Genomic DNA, 10,833 nt, shown 5'->3' on the forward strand with positions numbered 1-10,833 from the left:
TTGGATGTAACAGTCAGTAGTTTTTAATGCAGATGCTGGTGAAACACAAAACCTGCTGGGTGGAATATACAGTATACAGTACAGTCCTACGGTACAGTAGAGTGCAGGTCAGGATTAGGGTCGCAAAATTGTGGTAACTTTCCCCCAATTTCCCAGAAATCCTGGTTGGAGGATATCCAGATTCCCTGCGTATTCTCTACTGATTCCAGGAATCTTCCAACTGGGATTTCAGGAAAACGTGAAATTCTGGCAATTTTTCTAAAATGTTCATAACCCTAATCCTGACCTAAAAAAAACGTTATTTTCCTGTGTTGCTTTTATTGACAACTGAACTAATAGTATATTTCAATAGCAGCCATTTTCCATAGCAGCTGTGCTTTCCAATCAGGAGCTGAGGACAACAAACAGCATTCAACACGTACCCTAAAACATACACATCTGTCCCAAAACGCATGATGGAGTACATTTTAAAAACAAGCCACCAATAGACAACGTGTGTACTCTGACATTAAGACAGCAATACACTGTAGGTAGGTATGATCTTCAGGCTCCACGTACAGTACAATAACACACATCAAAACAATGCCTTCATAGTATTACACCAACAAAAGGCAAACAATGATAAAAAAAAAGCAAGCATATAGGACTTGGTTGTGGATGAGGTGGAATGCAATGCACTTGTAAAGGTTTGTCAGTTAAGGTTATTATCCACTCGGGATAAGAAAATGACTTTAAGTAGTGTTTTCATTTCAAACGGAAACTTAACCACAAGGCTTCTAAAAAGATTGATCTAAAACATCATTAATATAATGGCTTATCATCATTCATGTAGAGGACTCAGCAGGCATGCAGATGGTTGACTGTACAGCACTGTGAAGAGACCTTCTAGGGCTATATCTCAATACTCTGAGGAGGCTTCCTCCACCTAAAAGGGCTGTATCTCAATACTCTGAAGAGGCTGCCTCAACCAACTAGGGATGTATCTCAATACTATTGATGCTTGCTCTCATTATTTCCCTTCACCGATGATTTAAAAAAAGCTATGGAGACGCACCCTGGCCTAGACGGATGACCATGCCCTCGTGTCATATCAAAGACTGTGGTTTTCTCAACTCTATGCTGGTAATAAGTTTCTTTACAGTGTAAAATGACACTAGTCACAATTGATGCCAGAATATGGCAGTCCTATGCTGCTGCTGTGCTTTAAAATATGTTGGAATCCATGGCTGTCCCAAATGGCATCCTACTCCCTATATAGTGCACTACTTTGGACCAGAGCCTTATGGGACGCATTCCATGTTGTACCCCACTGAATAAAACCCAAGATCCTTCAGAAGCTCTCCTACTCCAGCGGATGTCCCTTTGTCCATTCTTCATTAGATGAAGCTGTTCATATTGCCATTTGCCCATACATACTGCAAATAACTTTGCTTAAGAATAATGCAGTGTTCTTACTTTGACATCTACATACTACATAGAGAAAAGTAACTGAGGCAGGAATCCTTGCTTGGAGGTTAGACGTCTATAAATCCGGCAGATGTTAAGGTTAGGAATAGGATAGATTTGGGGGGGGCTGTATATACACCCTCTAAAGGTTACTGGTTAAAGCTGGAATCCTCAACGGTAAAACAACCATGTCCATAACGCTTTCCAGTTACTGAAAACAACAAACACTGTTATATACTGCATTTCATTACCATGCTACACGACGCTCCTCAGCTCAGCAACAACAATAACAATGCTGGTGTGGCGGCCAGTGGCACCGTTTCCCCCTACTGCGGATTCCATCTTTAGGTATTGGTTAAAGGGCTGTGGAGACAGGTTAAACCAGAACATTTCAAGTACAGTACTACCGTATACAAAGGACAACAAAAAATGAGGTATGACTCGTCCCAATGGAATCCGATTCCATTCTGGGGTTCCTGTAAGGTCCATGCAACATGCATGTTACTGTAGGTAGGATGCAGCCAGTGTAACAGAATGGACTGTATTCAACAGCAACAGTACAAAAGGGAAGGAGGACATATCCTCTGTGTGTTTAGGACACTGAATACAAAATATAGATTTCAAATCTATTCTCATTCTTTTGGGGTGGGAAGTAGGGGGGGAATGCATCACTAAATAGGAAATGTACAGGAAATATTTATTGTTTTGGAAGAAGAGTTTGGCAAAATTGACCTCTCTAGATCTATTCTTAAAGGTGCGGCCCAGAGTGCTTAAAGGTGCGGTCTGTAAGTTGGATTTCCGGTTCCAGGACTAAGAGGCAGGGTGTTTACTAGTGTACCTGCATGAAGAAAAAAAAAAAACGTAGAAAAACAGGAACTACATTATGTCCAATAATGTAACGTGTTTTTTTGGGTGGGTTCATGATGATTGTTTTTGTACTCTTTCTTGCTACAATAGGGGGGAAAATAACTTACAAATTGCAACTTTAAAATCAGGGCTAAGGTCAAATCCATTTCAATCGCTTCAACTCAAGAAAATTGCACAAGAAGCTCTATGAGAAATTCATATTCAATCTTCTTCCAGAGTTGAATGAAATTAGAGCAGACCCTCAACCTTTTTGTAAGACTACACTAGTGGCCACCATACCTGGTCCTAGAGAGCAACAGTACCAGGGGTGCAGGCTTTTTGCTCCAGCACTAACCCACCATTAATACACAAATGAACCAAGACCTCAACGACCTGAAATCAGCTGTGTTAGTGCTGGGACAAACAAGCTGCACTCCTTCCTTCCCTCATATCATCCCCCTTTAAGCTCACATACAGTTTGCTCCAAGCCAAGGCCAGGTGACCACTCTTTTAAAGAGGCTGTACAGAAGTTGAGTTGCTAATTGTTTATCTACATTTTTGGCTTGAGTGTTGCCTGTATGGTTGATATAACAATATTTATTTACTCATGAAACACAATCCTTATTTTTAATCTCGAAAGACACGGCCTGGGGAGGTGTGCCCCATGCTCTTTAATAAGGATTTTTAAAATCCATTTACATCAATCAATCCCTTTCAGTTAAAAAGCCCCCTGAGGTGAAAAGTTCCATAAAGCCTCTTTAAAACTAAGCCATTCACATAGCTAATCATTGCTGGTCCCAGATCTGAGTACCACCTGGTGCCAGGAGTTGGTTATGCAGCACAAACAGATCTGGGACCAGGGCTAAGGGAAGGTATAGTATGAGTGTATCAGTGGTCCTTGAGAGACTTGATGGCCTTGGCCAGGTTGCTGTAGAACTCCACCATGCTGGATGGGAAGAAGGAGTCGACCACGGAGCGAGGCAGGAAGCCCCCCAGGTCCGTCTGGAAGAAACTGAACAGCTGTGTTTTGTTTGGCTCCCTTGGAGAGAGAGAGAGAGGGGTTGAATTTACACTATACTGTATGAACAATATTAGACAGTGCTTCTTCAGCTACATAGCTATCAAGACAGGTGGTCATGTTAGATAATGTTATTGATAGAGAGAATGTTCAAACCAAACCTATTGCTGTGCACATTATAGATACCTCAATTAGTATACCTGAGTGCACTGAAGTTTAGCTCTCTACTGCCCTCCTGTGGTGGACCATTGTCTCTACAAAAGCTTCCTTGGTTCTGACAGAACTGAACACAATGTTCAGAATGTTGCAGATGGGTTTGTAAACTAAAGCATGTGTACTGTATGTAAAGTCGCTGTCTGATGAAAACCGTAAATCAATTTTTTCTCATTTATATTTTTGAATGAAATGTACTCTGAACATTGTACGGCTCTACGACCAATAAAATGTATTCAAAATAGCTTTAGAAGTTCAATAACTTGATTATTAATGGGAAAATATGGACATTTTTTCAATTTCCTGAAAAGTTTGTTTTGGAGATGAGGTTATCAGACAACGACAATATTATGAAACAGAAGTGTGTGTCCGCGCGTGACTCACCCAGAGATGGGGACACAGATGCAGCCACAGGGGTGGTTGAAGCCCCTCACATACCCTGACTGGGGAGGGCAGCTCGGGTGGCTCACGTGGGTGGCTAACGGACAGAACACAGGGAGACAACTTATGAGGATACAAATATGTGTAGATATAATCCAGTCTATTTTCATTCAATCAATCACATAAAGTTACTTACTATACTGACAGTGAAGGTAAAACGCAAATCTCATCTTGGGCACACCGTTGCAAAATGTTTTGCAACGGAATACATAACCAAGCCTTTCTTATTGGACAAGAACATATAGGCTAGGCCTAGTACATCACAGTTTGAGTGTTTTCTTCCTTTTCGTGCCTACTGAACACAACCCACATTTTGACATGGATGATTATGCCTAGGCCTCAGTCTGGGGCAGTGGATAAGACAGTTGTCTGTCCCAGAGATCCCCACCCAGCCAGCCTCTCTGAGGGTTAGGGCTGATGATTAGGCTACATCATCCACACACTAGCACTGCATTAGTGACAAGTGACGATAGTTCCTCTTGTACTCTACTGATTTCAGCCTACTGCCGATGGGGTGGTATGTCTGTGCAGCCCAGTGCTTGATTTGTATATCATTGATTATGTTTTTTGCTGTTAGAATACCTATTTATTCCTTTATATTTCTTAATGTCTGTGCTGTTATGTCCTCCGTAAATGCCTCAACGTTCAATAAAAATAGCCTAACATTTAATAAAAAAACAGGTGTGCGCAGTCTTCCAAGGAGAGTCCTAGACAGACAAAGAACAAAAAGAGCTACACTCCAATAGAAACGTGAATTGAGTCAGTAGAGAAATTTAGTTAAATAATACATTGTTAGAGAAATGTTCCAAGATGTTATTTTAATCATAAAGCTCTAGAACTACCGTTCGCTCTAGATCTACCGTTCGCTCTAGATCTACCGTTCGCTCTAGATCTACCGTTTCTTGTTGTTGTTAGAACTCCTATTTATCATAAGGTGAAAAGAGAGAGAAAAGACAAAAGGAAGAGAGATAGAGGCGTTACGCACCATTGGATGTAATGGTGCCGTCTTCGTATTGCTTCACTAGAATAACGTCGACAAAGTCTCTGGGAGCTATGATGCCCATGGCTGCTGACGGAGTGACTGTTCTGCAGACAGTGATGTTCTGTGTGAGGAGGGGAGAGACTAGGCAGGTAAACACTGGGCCTCGCTCAGCAGGACACGGCGTTGTGGAATGTTCATATAGAAATATACAAAGTAGAATTAAACAAACCCCTCTGATAAGCAGAATAAGGCATCACGTCAGTTCTATCCATGACATTTCTATCTGCAACGTTCCACAAGATAGGACAGGACACAACAAAAGTACCCCTCTGATCTGCAGAATAAGGTAGGGCATCAGTTCTATCCAAATCAAATCAAATTTATTTGTCACATACGCATGGTTAGCAGGTGTTAATGCAAGTGTAGCGAAATGCTTGTGCTTCTAGTTCCGACCATGCAGTAATATCTAACAAGTAATCTACCAATTCCACAACAACTACCTTGTACACGCAAGTGTAAAGGAATGAATACGAATATGTACATATAAATATATAAATGAGTGATGGCAGAACGGCATAGGCAAGATGTAATAGATGGTATGGAGTACAGTATATACATATGAGATGAGTATTGTAGGGTATGAAAACATATAAAGCAGCATTGTTTAAGCTGGCTAGTGATACATTACATCAGGATGGCAAGATGCAGTATATAGTATAGAGTACAGTACATACATATGAGATGAGTAATGTAGGTTATGAAAACATTATATAAAGTGGCATTGTTTAAAGTGGCTAGTGATACATCTAATTACATCAAGATGGCAAGATGCAGTAGATGGTATGGTGTACAGTATATACATATGAGATGAATAATGTAGGTTATGTAAACATGATCTAATATAAATAATATAAAGTGGCAAGTGATTACATCAATTCTCCCATTATTAAAGTGGCTTGAGTTGAGTCAGTATGTTGGCAGCAGCCACTCAATGTTAGTGATGGCTGTTTAACAGTCTGATGGCCTTGAGATAGAAGCTGTTTTTCAGTCTCTCAGTCCCCGCTTTGATGCACCTGTACTGACCTCGCCTTCTGGATGGTAGCAGGGTGAACAGGCAGTGACAGGTGGTTATTGTCCTTGATGATCTTTTTGGCCTTCCTGTGACATCGGGTGGTGTAGGTGTCATGGAGGGCAGGTAGTTTGCACCCGGTGATGCGTTGTGCAGACCTCACTACCCTCTGGAGAGCCTTCCGGTTATGGGCGGAGCAGCTGCCGTACCAGGTGGTGATACAGCCCGACAGGATGCTCTTGATTGTGCATCTGTAAAGGTCTGTGAGTGTTTTTGGTGACAAGCCGAATTTCTTCAGCCTCCTGAGGTTGAAGAGGGACTGCTGCGCCTTCTTCACCACGCTGTCTGTGTGGGTGGACCATTTCAGTTTGTCCGTGATGTGTACGCAGAGGAACTTAAAACTCTCCACCCTCTCCACTACTGTCCCGTCAATGTAGATAGGGGGCTGCTTCCTCTGCTGTTTCCTGAAGTCCACGATCATCTCTTTTGTTTTGTTGACGTTGAGTGAGAGGTTATTTTCCTGACACCACACTCCGAGGGCCCTCACCTCCTCCATGTAGGCCGTCTCGTCGTTGTTGGTAATCAAGCCTACCACTGTAGTGTCGTCTGCAAACTTGATGATTGAGTTGGATGCGTGCATGGCCATGCAGTCATGGGTGAACAGGGAGTACAGAAGAGGGCTGAGAACGCACCCTTGTGGGGCCTCAGTATTGAGGATCAGCGGGGTGGAGATGTTGTTACCTACCCTCACCACCACCATAGCATTTATCTACGTTTTCCTACTGAACATGTTCCTGAACTTGTGTTCGTCCCAAAGCAAATAAATATAAACATGACTAATGGAATAGAGAACAAATGGTAGGAGTGCTGCATTGGTGCTGTGGGTGTGGTGATCGCTGGCAGGTGCCCTTTAGGAAACATGTATCAAAACCATGAAAAAACTGGATGACACACTTTGGTTGCTTGGATAACTTATTTAACCGTCATGTAACCAGGAAGTCCCATAGAGGTCAGGTACAACTCACTTCCATAAAACCCTAAGGCTTCTCAACAAAGTTGGGGGAGTAGACAGAACTATACAGCAAGAATGGATGACAGAGTATCTATTCAGTTGTGATTTGTTTGTGGGTGTGTGAGTGAGTGAGGAATGATAAAGAATCAATGGAGAAACAAATGAATCATATGATCAGTGACAACTCTCTAAAGCAAACTCAGAACATAGATGATGATGATGATGGGGACAAAACAACGGAATTGTGACTGACTGTGACTACAGTACGGTCCATTGGTTTGAAACTTAGCCTACCTCAGTGACTTGCTCTACCAGCTCAAACTTCTTGACATTGTTGTCCCATTTCACCCGCAGTCCATTTGGCACTGGCTTCAGACACTCCCATACCTTCTCTGGACTTCCCTTTACCACCGACTCCCCCTTATATCTGTCAGACACAACACAACACATGTAGAGAGACAGAACAGCACTAACCCTAACTTTTATACAGTGCATTCGGAAAGTATTCAGATCTAAAAATGATTAAAGAAAAAAAATGGTCTCACCAATCTACACACAATACCCCATAATGACAAAGCAAAAACAGGTTTAGAATTTTTTGCAAGTGTATAAAATAAATGAAAATACCTTATTTACATAAGTATTCAGAACCTTTGAGACTCGAAATTGAGCTCAGGTGCATCCTCTTTCCACAGATCATCCTTGAGATGTTTCTACAACTTGACTGGAGTCCACCTGTAGTAAATTCAATTGATTGGACATTACTTGGAAAGGCACACACCTGTATATATAATTTGACAGTTCATGTTTGAGCAAAAACCAAGCCATGAGGTCGAAAAAAATTGTCCGTAGAGCTCCGAGACAGGATTGTGTTGAGGCACAGACCCGGGGAAGATTAACAAAACATTTCTGCAGCATTGAAGGTCCCCAAGAACACCGTGGCCTCCCTAATTCTTAAATGGATGAAGTTTGGAACCACCAAGACTCTTCCTACAGTTGGCCGCCCGGCCAAACTGAGCAATCGAGGGAGAAGGGCCTTGGTCAGGGAGGTGACCAAGAGCCCGATGGTCACTGACAGAGCTCCAAAGTTCCTCTGTGAAGATGGGATAATGTTCCAGAAGGACAACCATCTCTGCAGCACCACCAATCAGGCCTTCATGGTGGAGTGGCCAGAATTAAGTCAGTTGTCAGAAAAAGGCCCATGACAGCCCGCTTGGAGTTTGCCAAAAGGCACCTAAAGGACCCAGACCATGAGAAACAAGATTCTCTGGTCTGATGAAACCAAGATTGAACACTTTGGCCTGAATGCCAAGCGTTACATCTGGAGGAAACCAGGCAGAGCTCATCACCTGGCCAATACCATCCCTACGGTGAAGCATGGTGGTGGCAGCATCATGCAGTGGTGATGTTTCTCAGCAGCAGGGACTGGGAGACTAGTCAGGATCGAGAGAAAGATTAACGGAATAAAGTACATAGAGATCCTTGATGAAAACCTGCTCCTGAGCGCTCAGGACCTCAGACTGGGGCAAAGGTTCACCTTCCAACAGGACAATGACCCTAAACACACAGCCAAGACAACGCAGGAGTGGCTTCGAGACAAGTCTCTGAATGTCCTAGAGTAGCTAAGCCAGAGCCCAGACTTGAACCCGCTCGAATATCTCTGGAGAGACCTGAAAATAGCTGTGCAGCAACGCTACCCATCCAACCTGACAGAGCTTGAGAGGATCTGTAAAGAAGAATGGGAGAAACTCCCCAAATACAGGTGTGCCAAGCTGGTAGCGTCATACCCAAGACGACTCAAGGCTGTAATCGCTGCCAAAGGTGCTTCAACAAAGTACTGAGTAAAGGGTCTGAATACTTATGTAAATGTGATATTTCAGTTTTTTATATTTTGAATACATTTGCAAGAATTTAAAATCCTGTTTTTGCTTTGTCATTATGGGGGATTGTGTGTAGATTGATGAGGAAAAAACTAAATTAAATCCATTTTTGAATAAGGCTAATGTAACAAAGTAGAACAAGTGAAGGGGTCTGAATACTTTCTGAATGCACTGTACCTGTCAGACACAACACATGTAGAGATAGACAGAACACTAACCCTAAAATACGTCAAATATAACATGTAGAGATAGGTCTACTTGGGGGACGGTTTCCGGGTTTCCCAGAGACCGATTAAGCCCAGTCCTAAACTAAAAAGTGTTCTCCATTAAGAATGCTTTTTAGTCCAGGACTAGACTTAATCTGGGTCTGGGAAACCAGCCTGTTATTGGTGCTTTTTTAACTAAAAGTTTAACATGGCTTCATCTCCATGTTCTCTCCATCTGCACTGAACTGAAAACAGCAACAGTAAAAGCAAGATGGTGGATATTTCTTTCTCAGTTTTTTCATATCAATGCAGCTGAAGGAAACTGGTCGAGGAGGGGAAAGTAGCCCTCTTTAGACCGTTATGATACACAGCTGAAGATGACCTTAGTAAAAACTGAAGTCCAACAGTTTCAGATACTGATGCGGTCAGTTCAGTTGGAGATAGCTAGTTCATGTCAAGGTTACCGCTGTTAAGCAGTAACGTTAAAGACTCTCCGGAGATAAGCTTGTGAAAAGGACATTTAGCTAGTCTAACTTGCTTCTATACAAAATGTAGAAATGAATGATTTGGCCTAGATAAGGAGAATAGCTTATACTTACACATTCCCAGGGAACTCAGTCGATGGCCGCCAGGACACGATGACGTCATTCTAAAAATGGACAGACACATCCATGTCAAAAACAAAACATTGGTTGCTGTTGTCAACCCACTGACTGCATTTACCTAGCTATGTTATTTACAATGACACCGCAAAATGGAGCTGTTAACACGGTGCACGGAAAGGCACGTCACCTGTAATTATAAAATATTCATATTGCTACCTAGAACATTACGTACCGATTTCTTGCAGACTTTCCATCCAGACTCGTCCTTGGTGTAGCTCAAAAGACAGTCCCCAACTGCATTCGCTGTGTTCTGGTAATCCATGCTGGTTGAGTCCGCCTGGCAGATGTGATGGAGGACTTGCAACCTGTTCAATAGCTAGCCAGCTGTCAGGCTAACTGACTAGTTAGATAGACAACATTAGCCGTGATTCCAAATGGATGGATTTAGACTGACACACAAGATAACTAGCTGAAGTTAGCGTAGAGTATGAAACGTAAAATATGAACTATGAATATGAGACAGTTACCTTTAGTAACAGTTAGCCACACACGCCAATATAAGACAATTTACAGTAGCTAGCTAACGTTTGTGTAACGTTAGTTAGCTAATGAAAATATTGAATGAAAGACTTGCATTATCGTTAGCCGCGAGATTCCTGAAGTCAGTAAGACTCAGACTTGCTTAAAATAAATATTGATTGTCATAAACATCTAACACGAATTTGTAGTAAAGATTAAGCTTATTTAGCCAGCAGGCTAGCTAGCCGTTTGAAAAAAATTCATGTGAAAAAAGTACGCTTTCTGATTCGTTGGAAGCTTGGAACAGTGTTGAAGTGAATGCTGGGAATTGTAGATGGAAATGGATAGTTACGTGTACACCAGATCATGCCCCAGATAGAAGGGTGAAAACAATTGGTACTTTCAATGTTGTTACTGCAACGACAATCAGTTATCGAAACACATATGTTAATATGTCAAGTTTTTTTTCTCCACGAACAGAGCAGACTCAGGCCACTTTTAGTCTAGAAATTATCGACTAGGCATTCCTTTTGTAAATGTACTTTATACATATCCCAAGGTGCCAGGGGCGGTTCTGGGGGGGGGGCTGTGACAAC

General features: G+C 42.2%; 1 protein-coding gene across 1 annotated transcript; it reads right to left on the reverse strand.

Moving 5' to 3' along the window:
* LOC115166887 (stAR-related lipid transfer protein 5-like) lies at positions 1-10,553 on the reverse strand. Its single transcript, XM_029720787.1, has 7 exons — positions 10,246-10,553; positions 9,951-10,118; positions 9,713-9,762; positions 7,322-7,454; positions 4,950-5,067; positions 3,908-4,001; positions 1-3,331 (listed from the first exon to the last, which is right to left on the reverse strand). The coding sequence occupies exons 2-7, from the start codon at positions 10,038-10,040 to the stop codon at positions 3,181-3,183; spliced, it is 636 nt and encodes a 211-aa protein (XP_029576647.1). The 5' UTR covers positions 10,041-10,118; positions 10,246-10,553; the 3' UTR covers positions 1-3,180.
* Positions 10,554-10,833: the final 280 nt, after the last annotated feature.

Source organism: Salmo trutta, chromosome 29 (genome assembly GCF_901001165.1).
Source record: "Salmo trutta chromosome 29, fSalTru1.1, whole genome shotgun sequence".
Taxonomy (NCBI): Eukaryota; Metazoa; Chordata; class Actinopteri; order Salmoniformes; family Salmonidae; genus Salmo; species Salmo trutta.

What these genes read in the sequence shown, in the direction of transcription:
- LOC115166887 (XM_029720787.1), bottom strand. Translation starts at nt 10,040, where the DNA reads ATGGATTACCAGAACACAGCGAATGCAGTTGGGGACTGTCTTTTGAGC. An exon ending in GGAAAGTCTGCAAGAAATCG is followed by an intron (nt 9,763 to 9,950) that starts GTACGTAATGTT and finishes GTCCATTTTTAG; the next exon opens with AATGACGTCATCGTGTCCTG. An exon ending in CGGCACCATTACATCCAATG is followed by an intron (nt 4,002 to 4,949) that starts GTGCGTAACGCC and finishes TCTGTCCGTTAG; the next exon opens with CCACCCACGTGAGCCACCCG.